Source organism: Chiroxiphia lanceolata, chromosome 21, assembly GCF_009829145.1.
Source record: "Chiroxiphia lanceolata isolate bChiLan1 chromosome 21, bChiLan1.pri, whole genome shotgun sequence".
Lineage (NCBI taxonomy): Eukaryota > Metazoa > Chordata > Aves > Passeriformes > Pipridae > Chiroxiphia > Chiroxiphia lanceolata.
In genome coordinates, this window is record NC_045657.1 from 10,172,814 (window position 1) to 10,187,891 (window position 15,078).

At 51.4% G+C, this 15,078-nt stretch overlaps 1 protein-coding gene across 4 annotated transcripts in view; it reads left to right on the plus strand.

Moving 5' to 3' along the window:
- The first annotated feature begins 200 nt into the window (after nt 1-200).
- LRSAM1 (leucine rich repeat and sterile alpha motif containing 1) overlaps nt 201-15,078 on the plus strand; it is a 29,941-nt gene continuing 15,063 nt past the window's right edge. For 3 of the 4 annotated variants that reach the window (XM_032708181.1, XM_032708183.1, XM_032708185.1), the window contains exons 1-10: nt 201-287; nt 4,276-4,455; nt 6,054-6,110; nt 7,608-7,652; nt 8,111-8,188; nt 8,985-9,053; nt 9,829-9,913; nt 11,289-11,410; nt 13,102-13,192; nt 14,119-14,249. In XM_032708181.1, coding sequence (XP_032564072.1) covers nt 4,384-4,455; nt 6,054-6,110; nt 7,608-7,652; nt 8,111-8,188; nt 8,985-9,053; nt 9,829-9,913; nt 11,289-11,410; nt 13,102-13,192; nt 14,119-14,249 — 750 coding nt within the window. In that variant the 5' untranslated portion in view covers nt 201-287; nt 4,276-4,383. The remainder of the gene's footprint in view (nt 288-4,275; nt 4,456-6,053; nt 6,111-7,607; nt 7,653-8,110; nt 8,189-8,984; nt 9,054-9,828; nt 9,914-11,288; nt 11,411-13,101; nt 13,193-14,118; nt 14,250-15,078) is intronic. The other variant, XM_032708184.1, reaches the window with a different exon arrangement.

Here is a 15,078-nt window from a genome sequence, read left to right on the forward strand (position 1 = left end):
GAGTCCCCACCCCTGCAGGTGTCCAAGGAGTCGTGGGACTCAGTGCTCTGGGCCGGGTGACAAGGTGGGGATCGGGCACAGGTTGGACTCGATGATCTTGGACATCATTTCCATCCCAAATAATTCCGGGATCTTGTGACAGGGCGGGGCGGTCCTCCGGCCTGCTGGGGGCGCGCGAGAGCCGGAGGCGGAGCTCTGTGGTCTGGGCGAGGCGCTCAGGCCGCGCGTCTCGGTGCCTGCGGGTGATCATGTGACCAGGCGGTGTCTTAAGATGGCGGCGGCGAGCGGTGAGTGGGATTGAGGGGGGGAGACCCAGGCGGGATCTCCGGGGCGACATCCCCGGGGCGGCGGCCCCGGGCTCCCAGGGGGGGGAGCACGGGCACCACAGCTTGGTGCCGCTCCTCAGGAGCGGGTCGTGCCCGGAGCCGCGCGGTGTTTGCCCTCGCTCACTGTCGCACCTCTCCCCAGGTGTCGGGCCGCTGCCCGAGGGCCACGAACCCAAATCCCGGCAGGGCCCACTCAGCCCTTCGTCTTTCCGAGGTTCTGGGCCCTCGGGCACAGAACGGCGCCGTTGTGGCTGATAAAAGGGTGAAGAAGACGAGGAGGTCCACGGGTAGCCCCTGGAAGCGCTGTGAGCCTGGGAGGGGAACCCTGCGAGGACCCCTAAAGAGGAGAAGAAGAATAGTGATAATGTGGGAAAGGAAGGACTGGTGAAGACGAGAGATTCGTTTCAGGGAGGCCCCTGGCAGGGTCGGGCCATGGCAGGGGTGGCACAGCTGTGGTGGCATCCCCAGCACAAAGCACCACCACTCCTGTGTTGCAGGATAGGGAGTTAAAAGCTGCAGTTCCGCCCCCGTGCCTGTTCCAGGCCCTGCAGGGCTGGCTCCTGTCACTGCTGGATGCTTGATAACCTCCCTGTCAGGGAGCCAGGCCAGCCTGGAGGTGTCTGGTGACAGCTCTGTCCCCATGGCCAGGCAGCACCTGCAGGACCCTCCCAGATCCAGGCCCTGCCTCACTGCTCTGCTCCTGAATGTATTTCCCAGATGAAATAAAGCATCTCTTCCTTCCACACCCCCGTCTTGTCTGCTGCAGTGCTGTGCTGTGTTTATGGTGTCCAGAATGTTTTAAAAATTGTGGTTTGTTCTTACAGAGCCATTTTGCTGCTTTGTTTTGATGACATTTGTTTGTAAAATTAGGGGTTTGGTTTTCTCTTTCTGCCACCACCCAAACAGCTGCAGAGATTGGGGAACACCCAGTGGACATTCCTGAGCCCTTCCTCACCCTGTGAGTGTGTGTGGCTGCACAGACCAGCCCTGGCTCCTATGGGGATGCAGGATTTGGTATCCCTGGGTGCTCCCTGCCTGTCCCAGGCACTTACAGACAATTCTTTCAGGAGCTTAATAAATAAAAACTGCTGTTGAGTGGGTGCTGCTCTCACTCAGGATTGGTGCTGGTCAGCTGAGCACACACAGGCACTGTCACTGCTGGCACAGCTTTGCTCTCTGCAGGTTTGACTTGGTTTTTTTAAGGCAGGTTTTGACATTTAAAAGCTGCTCAATCCATTTAACAAGTCCAATCCTTCATTTTTTGACCCCTGATAGGATTCTTTTCCTGTTCAGTGTCTGCCCTTCAGCCTTCATGTCTTGATGAAGGTGAAAATTTGTGATTTCCTACTATCCCCATGACTGACAATGTCTGTCTGGAACAGAGGAAGGTGAGGTGGGACAAAGGGATGCAGAAATCCTCAGCAAAGAGGTGAACATATTCAGCAAGGTCAGGGATATCTTGCTGCAGGCACCTTGTCCTTCTGCTTTTCATCTTTAAATCTTTTGTGGCAAGTTTTGACATTTAAAAGCTGCTCAGTCCATTTAACAGTCTCTGATCTTTCATCTTTTGACCTCTGATAGGATTCTTTTCCTGTTCAGTGTCTTCATGTCTTTATCTGTTTTCTTGGGTGGAAACTCGTGATTTCCCACTATCCCCATGACTAATAATGTCTGTCTGGAACACAGAAAGGTGAGGTGGGACAAGGGGATGGAGAAATCCTCAGTAAAGACTTGAACATGTTTAATAAAGTCAGAGATTTCTTGCTGCAGGCACTCTGTCCTTCTGCTTTTCATCTTTAAACCTCCTGTTGTTTCTGTCTGTGATGTCTGACCTGTGGCTGTGGCCCTTCATTGCTGTCTTGCATTTCCCACCTGTAGCTCCTGACAATCAACCTCCCCTCCTGCTCAGCCCTCTGAATTTTGGCTCTTCCCTCCCCTCCTGAGAGGAGCTGAGTCTGAGGAGCATTTCAGCAGTCTAAAGTGGTTCAAAAGGCAGGAACTGAGATGGCAGGGGAAGAGCCATGGAACTGCTGGAGTGTGATTCCAACACACAGACCGAGTTTGTTTGTAGCCACTTTGTGCTGTGGCTCGTGGCTTGTTCCAGTGAGAGCTGTGACAGCAGGACAGTGACTCAGGATGGCTTTGCCTCCTTGTTTCTGGAGTGAAACCTGGATGAATGGACTGAAGGGATGGTTTTGCCCTTACACAAAGGATTTATCTCCATAAAGCTCTGGGTTGTTCTTGGCAGAGCTCTCCCTGCAGGAACATTCCTGGCTGGATCCTGTGGGTACCTGCTTTTCAGTGGAGTTTGGGACCAGTTTGCAGGCACAGAGCTGGCAAAGAACCGGCTCTTTATGTGCAACATGAGCTCACTGTGCCAGTTAGTGCTGAACTGAGGAAGGAGCGACTCTTTTATATGATTAGATGATTTATATGATTATTAACAGTGTTTAAAAAAGTCACTGCAAAGTGAAACTTGAGTGCAGAGTTCCCAGTGTGTGTCTCAGTGAGGGCTTTGGGCAGCTGGAGCCCTGCTTGGACTCCCCCCTTTGCAGAGCTGGGCAGGGCTCCTTGGGCTCCTCCAGCAATCCAAGGCTTCTCACCCACACCCTGCAGGTCTCCAACCTCACTGTTGCCCTTCTGCTCTTCTCTCATCCCAGCCTTATCTCCACACCAGATCCATCCCAGCTGTGTCAGGTCCCCTGTTCTGCAGCCCCAGCTCAGGCTCTTTCTGCATTGCCCATTTTTCACCCCCTGCTCTGGTGCAGCCTCAGATAAACCCCTTTTTATCTTTGATTTTATTTCTCACCTCTTTTCCCAGCATCCCAGCTGGTGCCATCTCATTCCCAGCTGGTCTGCTTATTCCTTGTCCAGCCCTTCCCTCAAAATCTGCCAACAATTCCCTTTTTCTCCCCGGCTGGGTCAGTCCTGTCCCAGAGCTGCCTGGGCTCTGTTCCCCTTCACCCACCTGCAGTCCCAGTTCCACCAGGGCCCTTCCTGGGCCCACTCTCCTCTCTCAGCTTCAACTTCTCCTCCCTTTACCCTTGAACCAGCTGGAGCCTTTGCTCCCAGTCCTGGATTCTGGCTTGAGGATGGAGCAATCTGCCCTGGACACATCCATCCTGGGAGAAGCTCTGCAGTGCCCAGTGGGGCAGCTGTGGTCAGCTCTGGTTTGTAGTCAGAATTTTGCTGAAGTTGGGTTCTTTCAGCTCTGCAGGCAGTTGTCAGACTATTGGAAATGGATTTGGCTTTATAAACCTATTGAAAATCTGACTTCAAGCTCTTGGGTGTTAAAGGCAGAACCTTTTCATCTCTCTGTGGGAGTAAAATGGGTAAGGTGTTCCTGGGTGATTCTGCTGCTGCCTAGAAAGCAAATGAGCCAAGCTTTTGTTAACTTCAGGCAGTTGCTAAAGCTGAGAAGCAAAGTCCATCTTGGGCATCCCAATTCTGCTCCCCCGATGTCCTGGGAAGTGGCTGGGATGGGCTGTGATGTGTCAGGGGAGGCTCTGCTGGACCCAGCACTCAGCAAGTCCCTGTATTTTGAACTGCATCAGGATCTTGTTTATTCTCACCTGCCCTGGAAGGGGAAGGCAGCTCTGTTGCTCTCAGGTTTTTCACATTTTTAGCCTAACTTTATTCTAGAACATTTTATATTTCCTTGTTATTGTGCCAGAACTGACTTTGAATTTTAAATAGGGTTTGGGGTTTTTTGCTACAGTTACATCTGGAGTGGCCCCTGCATTTCCCTGATCCCTCAGTAGCCTTTCTCTGTACCTGTTCCAGCTTGTGGATATTGCACAGGGATGACCCAGACAATCAACAGCAGTGCTTTGGTGGCTCGTCTGAACACTTCCCTGTGGAGCTGCCTGTTGGACCCAGCCAGAGAAGGGCTAAAACAGGGACAATTCCTGAGACACTGATTCTTTTCTGGTTTCCCCCCCCTTGTTAGAGCCCAGCTGTGCAACCCAGGCTCCCCAGCACATGCAGCCTGCAGGATTGCTGAGCCTGCCTCTGCCCTGATCCCTGTCTGGGGGCAGAGCCACAGCCAGAGCCGAGGATGCCGCTCTTCTCCCGCAAGAAGAAACCCAGCGATGACGCCCGGAAGCGCCTCGAGTACCAACTGTGCCTGGTGAGCTGTGCCAGGGTCACTTCTGTGCCCTGTGTCTGGGCCTGGGTGCCACAGGGCTTGGCATGACCACTGTGTTACCAGGAACCGCGTTCCTGATCTCACCCAGACAGTTTTCCTTCTCACCAAGGTCCTCTGCCTAATGTACGTCAGGGAATTCCTGCCTTCCTGTCTCCCTTTGCCCTCCCATTTCCATGGGACATCCTGCCCCCCCTCCCACCTCCTGCCAGCCCACAGATGGGACCCCCAGCACTCCTCCACGCCCCTTTGCCCTCACAGATCTCCCAACTTGCTTTTCCTTCCAGGGAACCTGTGACATCCCCTTTCCCATCATCCAGCCTTTCCTTGTGCCCCTCTTTTGCTTCTCATTACTGTTTTATATCTTCCTGTCACTCAGAGGATTAACTTGTTAGATTTGCTGCTTGTTTTCCTGGACTAGGATTTCCCCAGGATCCTCTGGGTGGATCCTCAGCAGGTTCTGTTGTGCCAGTGAGGGTGGCAGAACAGTCCAGCAGCAGCCCTGGGTTTGCAGTTGGTTTCTGACAGAAATCTGCTTTTGGGTTATTTCACCTTCTCTGCCCTGGGAGCTGGGGACCAGTGGGGTCTCCTGGAGCAGCAGGAGCAGCTGAGGGAGCTGGGGGGGCTCAGCCTGGAGAAGAGGAGGCTCAGGGGGGACCTTCTGGCTCTGCAACTCCCTGACAGGAGGAGGGAGCCAGGGGGGCTCTACTCCCAGGGAACAAGGGACAGGATGAGAGGAAATGGCCTCAAGTTGTGCCAGGGGAGGGTCAGGTTGGACATCAGGGAAAATTTCTTCATGCCCAGGGCAGTGCTGGAGTCCCCATCCCTGGAGGGATTTAAAAGCCATGTGGATGTGGCACCTGGGGACCTGGGTTAGTGGTGGCCTTGGCAGTGCTGAGGGAGTGGTTGGACTTAGTGATCTTGGAGGGCTTTTTCAACATTAACAATTCCATGATTCTATGCTGTGCTCTATCCCAAAGCATTTTAGAATTTAGAAACTTCATGTTGGCTGGCTGTGAGGTGTCTTGGAAAAGAAAACATGGTCATGTACCAATAATGACACAAGTTTACTGAATTCATTCAGCTGGAGGGTTTCTGGGGAGGGGTGGTTTACCTGTCCTGTCCTAGGATTAGTTCTGTGTTGCATATGTTTAGTTCAGGGTCAGGATGTCCACTTCTGAAGACTTATCAGAGGCACAAACACAAGTAGGTTTTATTGCCTTGTGCAGTACCTTTTATTTAAGAAAATAGTTGCAGAGATGCTCACAGTGAGTCTGTCCAAGTTTGTCACCATTAGCAGCTGCATTGGATGTGGTTGAACATGGAAAACCACTTTGGAACAGAGTCACAGAATCACAGAAGGGTTGGCAGGAACCTTAAAGATCATCCAGTTCCACCCCCTGCCATGGGCAGGGACACCCTCCACTAGCCCAGGTTGCTCCAAGCCTCATCCACTCTGGCCTTGGACACTTCCAGGGATGGGAATCCACAACCTCTCTGGGCAATGAGAATTGCAGGATGCAGCAAGAGGTCATGTATTCCTGCATGGTCTAATTCTCTGGATGTGTATCTTCCCTCTCCAGGCAAAAGAAGCTGGTGCTGATGACACCCTTGACATATCCAGATGTGAACTCTCAGAGGTATGTTCTCTACAGCTTCCAGCATTAAGTCACAGCTCTGATTCTTCTGTCAGATGTGGTGTCATGTCTGTGAGCCTCCAGACAGAACCTGTTACTGGGCCACCTTTTCCTCTGTCTCCTCACCTCTGGTTTTCAGCTGGGGGCTTCTTCCTTGTTTTTGGTGGGAGTTTCCCTGTCCTGCCTGATGCTTCAACACCATTTCTGTCCTGGGAGTCCTTTTGCATTTGACAGGGTGAGAAGGGCAGAGTGGCCTCATACCCTCCCCCAGTATCTTGGTAGGACCCCAGTCTGGGACCTCATGGCCTAATTTTGCTGGTCCTGAGGGAATTTGTTTGCCAGAGGTTGACTGTTTCTAATCTTAGAGCTGCACAGTCTGCCACCCATGGTTATTTTTCTGTATCAGTGAAAATCCCAGCTGGTTAAGGATGGAAATCTCACTTCCAGCTTGGCTTCTTTCATGGCAGCCAACTCAGTGAGGAACAGTCTGTGTGCTGTGTGTGGGTGGGCAGTGACAGAGTGCCAGGCACTCACAGCACACACAGCTTTCCCTGCTGGCAGCCAGGCCAGAAGCCCATTTCTATTTCACTTCCAATTTTTATTCATTATCTCATGTTTCTAAAATGTCGATAGCCTTTTGGAAGGGGAGAGCTTTGCCAAGCAAGTTAATGGGTGTCGTGCTGCTCTTTGTGGGGAGAGCTCTCCTCTCCAAGAGGAGAGCTGTCTGCTCTGCAGTGGGAAATGGCTTTGCTGAGACTTCAGGGTGTTTTGTTCCAAGCTCAGAAGCCAACAGCACCTTGTGTGCAGGTTTGCAGGCTGTGGGACAGTCTGGGAGCCTCTCTGGATGTAGCAGGGCCAGAGGATCCACCCACCAGCTCCACTCGTGGCTGCAGCTGCTCTGGGATCCCCAGCAGCTCCTTTTGGATTGGTACCATAAACCCCTGCCTTGCTGTTTCATTCTATCCTTTGCTCTTTCAATAAATGAAGTGAAACATCAGTTTTGTCTTAAAATGAACTGTGGACAGGAGTTTGGCTGGTGCTGCTCAGCTGTGCCTGGCAGGGGCTGGGCTGGCACCTCCCTTTTGTCCCTGCCCCTCTCCTGCAGAGCCTGGCACATCAGGGACACTCAGTCCTGCCCTGTGCTCACCTTTCTCTTTCAGCCCAAGAGTGGTTTTGAGGTTGCAGAACCACAGAATATATTTATGTAATGACTAACTGAACATTTATCTGAACTCTTGAGTCATCAGATATTAAATCACACAAGGCTGGAACTCCTGCTCAAGCCTCAGCCTGTTCTGTGACACTGCTGTGTCATGGAGAGCCATTGGAAGCTTAAATGGAAGTTATCTGGGAAGTACTGGCATGCTGGGCCAAAATCAGGGCCCAGTAATTTTGAGTATCACTTGTGGTTTCACTAAAGTTATTCACACTTTACAGGTGGGCACTGCAGAAGTGCTTAAGAAAAGAAGTCTGACCTGGCTATTTTTTAATTGTTTTTAGGTTCCTTATGGGGCCTTTGCCACTTGTAAAGTCTTGCAAAAAAAGGTAATGTTGCAATCAGAAATTATTAAATAATTCTGTTATTATGCTTGGGTGTTACTGTAGTGTTGGAAGTGACTGCATGTGGTTGTTTTATGTTGCTGCACAAGAAGTTTGCTTGTAATGAATTTGTCCACCTGTGTGATACCACACAGAGAGCAGTTTGGGTCAGGATAATCCTGTCTGTGTTCTCCAGAGCTAACTCCTGGCAGGAAAGGTGGTGGTTGTTCCTGTCTTAGCCTGTCTGATGGTATTTCTCATACAAGGAACAAGGCTCTGGTTTAGATCTCATGTAAAATGTTTTAACTTTTCTGACAAACCATTTCCTACTTTAATATTTTCTATGATACTGAATAAGATATTGAGTTCTCACCCAGCCTCCACAGTTAAATCTCAGCAAATGTGCTTGTTCTGGACAGCAGTGTCCCTTGTGCTTATGTGCCTGTGGGGTTTTTTCCCCCCAGGTGCTGATTATTCACACAAATAATCTGACATCTTTAGTTCCAAAGTCCTGCAGTCTCCTGAGTCTCATCACTGTGAAGGTAACTGTGATTCTTAACACTCAATCTGCAGCCTTGTTTTCTGTGCATTCCATTGCTTTAAAACACACCAGCCCAAATAAATCCCTTCTGGATGGAGGGTTTGGCCAAGAATCAGTACCAAGGTGTGAAACCTGCCCTTTCCAGGTAGAGAGACAGCAGTCACTGAGTGGTTTGTGTTCCCAGGACTCATTTATCCTATTCCAAATCCCACAGTTCCCCCCTCAGCAGCCTCTCAGGCAGAGCTGAGTGTGTTGTGGGGTAGATCCATCTCTCTCCTGCCCTGATGGATCATTGGGATGTGAAGGAAGCTGGGATGGGTGATGGGTGTGCCAGGGCTGTGTCACAGTACCTGTCATACAGGTGCTGAGGGCTCTCAGCCCCACCACCCTCTGTGATTCCCCAGAGGCAGAGTCATTCCAGCAGCTCCTCTCCCCATGGAGGGAGGGAGGACTGCAGGCTTAGTCCTGCCCTCTCCCTGTGCTGGTGTTGAAGCAGTTCAGCTCATTGATCCAGGGAGCAGTTCAGCTCATTGATCCTGCAGAAATTCCTGCTGGCAGGCTGGTTCCCTGGGGTCATTTATCCAGTTGGCTCATCCAGTTTTGTGGAACAGCCCTCCCTTGAGTTTCCAGAAGACCCCCAGGAATTAAGTGCCCATGTCTCCTGGAAAACTTGAGCTGCTTTTCAAAGCCCCACTGGAAGCAAAGGAATTTTCATTGCTAGATAATGCATGAGCTTTCATTCTGGCACCATGACTTCTGTTCCCAGCCTTGTGTGCTGAAATCATCTCCTCTTCCAGGTTCTAGACCTTCATAACAACCAGCTGACGTCGCTTCCTGCTGATATTGGTCAGCTCACAGCTCTTCAGGTAAAAGATTGGCAGCTGCATCTCAAGTGTGGCTCAGGGCATGTTTTGGGACAGCAGGGATATGAGGTTGCTGCTCTTTGGTTTATAATTAACAACAACTTAAATGATGGTGCCATGTTGTCAGATCTATCTCATCATTGCTGAATCTATCACAGAAACTTGACTGTTGCTGTTGAACTGGCTTGTTGGAGGGAGAGCAGGAAAAGAGCAGGAGAGGAGCAGGAGAAGGACAGGAAAGAGCAGGGGAAGAGCAGTGGGTTATGTAGTTGCAGGTTGGTGCAAGGTCTGTCAGCCCAGGTGGCTCACACTGCCAAGCAGATGCTCTGAGATGCTCCAAGCAGAGTCGGAGCTTCCAGTCCCACTGATTTCTCAAAATATCCAGGTTTTGCCATTCTCCCTGGTGTGGTTGTGTTGAGGACTCAGAGCAGTGTGTCTCAGTGCACAGTGAGGGTCCCTGTGCTTGGGGGCAGCTTGAAGTTCAGTCCCTGCTCCTCTGTGGGAGCTGGAGTTGGGGAGTGCTGCCCTGGACACTCCCAGTTCTGCAGCTGGATTCAGCACCAGATGGTGGTGGTGAATAGAGTCTCACTGCCTTTGGTAGCCTGACAAACCCTGTATCCAGGGTTTGTGAACAATACATTTTTTTAACCATAAAGTGTTGTCTAAAACCAATTTCAGGTTGTCCTGGGGCTGAGAGTAGTCCCAGCAGCACGGGTGTGTAGAGGAGCTGAGACCTGTCTGAAGAATGTCTTGAAAATCTTTTCTGTTAATACCTTAGGTCCTAAACCTTGAAAGGAATCTTTTAAAAAGCCTTCCACAATCTATAGGAGACCTTGCCCAGCTCCAGCTCCTCAATGTGAAAGGTATGGCTCGGGATTCCAGCAGTGCTCTGGGCAAGGCACCAGTTCCTATCTGGGTCGTGTTGAGCTGCAGTAGCAATTATTCCTTTCAGCCACCACATGTTTTACACTCTGACTGCAGGAAGGACACAAGGGTTAAATTCAAATAGTTGGCAAGGCAGGAAGAATTATGTAGGCAGAAAATGGCTCAGCCTTGGTCTGTAGGATGTTTTCATCCAGCCTCTTCTCAAAGGCGAGATGGTTGGGTCATCCCAACCCAATCCCAGCAGGTCAGAGCTCCCTGGAGTTCCTGCATGTAGGCAGAGTTTCAGAGCCCTGGGTGCCTCATTCCTGCAACCAGGAATGTTGGGAGGGCTGGAGACACGTTTTCCTCCAGGAGCAGGGGCCCACCTTGAGCCCTATAGGAGTGCTGTGTGGGCCCTGCAAGAGGGGTTTGTCCCCCTTTGGATTTCGATTTAGACCAACCTAATCTGCACTCTGTGCAGATTCAAGTGTAAGAAAAGCAGCAGCTTTTGGCAGAAGCCCTTCAGTAGAGCAAGCAGAGCAGTCAGCTGGATGAACTGAATTACAGCTGAGTCCACCAGCACCTGGAGCTGGATCCTGTGAGCCTGTGGAGCCCACCAGGTTTGCACAGCCCTAGCACAAAGGCCACACCTCTTTTCCAGACTCCTGGGCATTTTCCAGCTATGCTGTGCCATAAATTTGGGAGAAAAAGACTTTGTTACAGGGAGCTGTTGCTGAAACAGGGAGGGAAATGAAGGATGAGGAACTTGGAAGGGCAGCTCAGGTCATTGCAGCACCTGAGCTCTGAGCCCTGGCTGTGCAGTCCCACACTCAGTCCCCTTCCTCCCACCTCTGGGACTTGCACCAAAGGGGAGAAGACTCCATGTTACAAATATTCTCCTGATAAAGAGCACAGACCCAGCCTGCAGCACGTCCTCAGCTGAGGAGGTCGTTTTGGTATGAGCTGGACCTGTGCACTGGGGCTGTGTGTGAGTAGATTTGGATCCCCATTTGCCTTGGTGGGCAGTGGCAGCCTATGGAGTCCTTGTGTGACCCGGGACAGCCTTTTTGGAGTCCTTGTGTGACCCACGACAGCCCTTTTGGGGTCCCTCTGTGACCCGGGACAGCCCTTTTGGGGTCCCTGTGTGACCCAGGACATCCCTTTTGGGGTCCCTGCATGACCCGGGACAGCCTTTTTGGGGTCCCTGTGTGACCCATGACAGCCCTTTTGGGGTCCCTGTGTGACCCGGGACAGCCCTGTCCCTGCAGAAACGAGCCATGTGTGTGGTTATGGTTTGGTGTTCCAGCAGAGGAACCTGCTGGGCCCTGCTTTGGACAGGCCACATGGTCCCAGGGTGGGTTTCTCTCTCTCCAGGGAACAAGCTGAAGGAGCTGCCTGGCACAGTGAGTGGGCTGCGGAGCCTGCGCTCCCTGGACATCAGTGGGAATGTGCTGCAGGAGCTGCCCCGGGTGCTGGCCCACATCAGGACCCTGCAGGTACCCAGCCAGCCCTGCCTGTCCCCTCCCTCTCTTGCTTCTGGGCAGGGGGTGGGGACTGGCTGTGGGACACGTGTGTGTGTCACACGGGGAAACTCCAACCACCATCAGCAGGAACTGCTGTGAGACCCTGGCATGAGTCAGCTGAGCTGGTCTGGTGAGAACCAAAACACAGCCCAGGCCACCCTCAGTACCAGAGGGAGCTGAGCCATCCCACGGACACAAGGGCAGTGGAGGGAGGGGCTCAGTGGGGGCACAGCACTCACCAGACAACGAGCAAAGTGAAGCTGTGCCCTGAAGAGCTGTGAGAGGACAACACTCCACCCCTTCAAAGCACCCTGCAGAGCCTGGACCACAGCAGGAAAGGCACCATAACTACTGCACATTAAACCCCCAGTATTTAAGTGCTAACTGGCCACAGGGTTTAGCCCAGGAAGTTTCTGCCAAACAGGCAAGGTCAAGGATTTCCATAATTCAACACCCTTCCCCAAAGAGAGGGAGACAACACCTCTAAGGCAACACCTTTTACCAACACCCCTTGGGGTCTGTGAAGCTGTCCCTTGACACAGGGGTAGCACATGGAAAGCCAGAGCACATTGCCTGCAGTGTGGAGGGAGGAGGTCAGAAATCCAGCACACAAAGTGAATGTTTAGGGCCTGGGCAGGAGGCACTGCAGGGAATTGTAACAGACCCGTGCCCAAAACAGCTTTTGTGTTCCCTTCCTGGTCTTCTCTGATCACTTTTTGTTGTGGTTTAATCACAACAAAAGCAATCCCCAGGGAGTGAATCCCTGGAGTTTACCTGCCAGGGCTGTCTCTGAGAGCACAAACTGTGCCTGTGCTCAGGCTGACACAGCCACTCCCCACCAGGGCTGATTGGAAATGAGCAGATGGATATTTGGGATGAGGCTCTTGCCTCTGTGCTCTGACAGATCTCTGACTCATTGTCAGCCTCTATGGGTTTCTGGCTCCCTGGAGTGCACATCCAGAATGGGAAAAGCATCAGGATTTTGATGGATATGTTCCCATCTGGCTGCCAGACTTGTCAGTACTAAATGGTGCAAGTGTCAGGCAACAGGGCTGACTCAGACAGCAGCAGGAGGGGCTGAATAAATGCTCCTCTGGCTCACACACAACACTTCACTTCTCTCGTGGACACTCTCTGAGTTGAGGGATCTGTGCAGCTTTGCCCCCTGTGCTTGGTAAAGGGGTTCCTTTCTAGGCCCTCCAGCCATGCCCTTCTCTACAGGAGGCATCATTAGATCCTTTTGGTGGCCATGGTAGGATGAAACAAGTGGCCCTTCCCCTTATTGTTTATGGGACTCATCTTCTCTCCATGCCCTTGTATCACCACCCCTTCCAGGTGTCATCCTGAAGGGCTCCAACTCTCTGAAATGGGGGAGAAAATGTCTGTGGTTGGTACCTAAACATGAAGTACCAGCATCTGCAGGAGGGGAATGTTCCACTGAAAGGCCAGCTGAGAAACTCCCAAAAAAGGGACAGCAGAGTCACCTCTGGAGGGTGTCAGACATCCAGGGGGAATTCAGTACAACCTCATGTTTATGTCAGGATTTAGGGTAACATGAAGTTATCACTCTGTAAGTGAAATTTGGGGAGCTGCAAGGAGAACTGTAGTTGGACTCTGGCTGGGCCACCAGAATAACCTGGAGCTCTGTGTGTTCTCTGTTGGAGACCCTGACCCTGGATGCCTCTTCCATGACCTACCCATCACCTGAGATCTGCAGTGCAGGCACAGAGGCCATCCAGCAGTTCCTCTGCAAAGGTGAGCAAGGAGCACCCATGGGTGGGGTGAGGGCTGGGGGCCCGGGCTGGCTCTGACCAGGTGCTGTGGGGTGTTCAAAGATGGTGTTTGGGAAGGACACATGTTGTGTGGGCCCTGCCTGGGGTAGTTCCTGGTGCCCTGCACACCTGACAGGCTTCTCAGTGACCTGTCTTTGCTGGCAAACAGCACAGCAGGAGTCCTCCTTTGAGCCCTGCTGCTCTGCCACACTGAAATGTTAAAACATCAGAGTAGCTGGGTCAGACTGTCTCAGTGACCAAAAGAAGTCAGGGCATTTCCCAGTGGGTTTTTTTTTCTCATTTGGATTTTCTCCAGTGGGAGGATTAGGCATTGTCCACATATCACTGCCTTGGGACAGGCAGAGAGACTCAGTTTTCACTCAAGGTCCTTTCTACCCTCATTTTCCAAGAGGAAGGATGTGGGACTGCAGACTGATGGGTTGTTATGAGAGTGATGAAACCAGATGGAAAACTCAAAGGGCAAAGATAATGGACTGTGAGTTTGTAAACACTGTGTTTAGTACAGGCAGGGAGGTTTGGTGGAGGTTTTATACAGGGAAAGTGGGTGCTGGGTATTGGGATATTCCCTGAAACAACAGGACAGTTATTTTGGTCTGGGCAGTAACATTTGCAGCCCTGCAGAAGTCACCAGGCCTGTACCTGTGTGCAGGATGTGTTTCTTTCTGAGCAGGTCAGCTTTGAACCTTCTCCTGGTGGGACTGGAGTGCCACAGTCCCCTCCCAGAGCTCCTTGTTCATCCTGCCTGAGCTGGAGGAGCTGTGCTGGGTGCTGGTTGGTGTGTGAGAAGAAGCACTGCTGGAAGCAGTCTCACACCAGCCAGCCCTGGCCATGCTGCCGAGGAGGTCTTTAAGCACAAAATGTTCTTATCTTGTGTCTGATACCTTCCAGAGTGTGGAATTGCCTACTACCCTCCCTCCGAGTATTTTCTTCCTGAGCTGGAGGGCAATGGAGGAGGATCCTCAGTGGATGGGGTGGACAGGACAGTGCATAAATACCTGCAGGAGGCGAGGGAGTGGCAGGTGAGGCTCCCATTGTGTGTGAATTTGTGTGAGAGGGTTTGGGATTTGTCTCTGTGCTCCATCACTGGATCTCACAGCATTTGGCACATCATCCCTTTCACTTAAAGATACTCCATTTAACAAAAATATTAAGAGTCTGAAGATATTTGTCCACACATAGGAAGTGCTGTATTGCAGAACTCACTGTCCGGGCAAACTTCTGGATTTACAAAATAGAAAACTGAAATTCTGTAGGAATCTCAAGCAGCATTTCCAAAAATCTGCATTTGATATGACAACTCCAGTTCTGCAAGTGACGGATAATTGAGTGCTCAAGATTTATGGTTAAGGTTTCCTGTTCTCCTTCCAAGATTTAGGGTGAAAAAAATATACACTGTTCACAGATAGAAATATCCACAGGCTCCAGGAAACTGGGTGAGGTTAAACAGAATTATCAGCTGTGCTGCTAAATACAAAATGTCTGTACATCTCTGTGAGATGTGTCTTTTGGGATCAAGAAGGCATCCAGGCAATAGCAGTTTGTGTGTGTGTGGGTGGCTGATCTCCTTCCTGGAAGACACATCCCAAAGAACTGAATCCATCCTTGGAAGCCACGATGCAATCAAGGGACAGGGGTGACAGTGTGACATGGATGTGCAGGCTGGTAACACTTGTAATTTTGGGGAGACAGCAAACTGCAGAAGAACCTTATGATTCCCAGCCAAGTGCTGGACGTGTTCCCCTGCCTGGGAAGGTGAGGCTGGGCCAATAATTGTGGGAACTCTGCTAATTCTGTGCTCTTTTGTCCCTGGAGAAGCCTCAGTGATTGACTTTGGGCTAATGCTCCAGT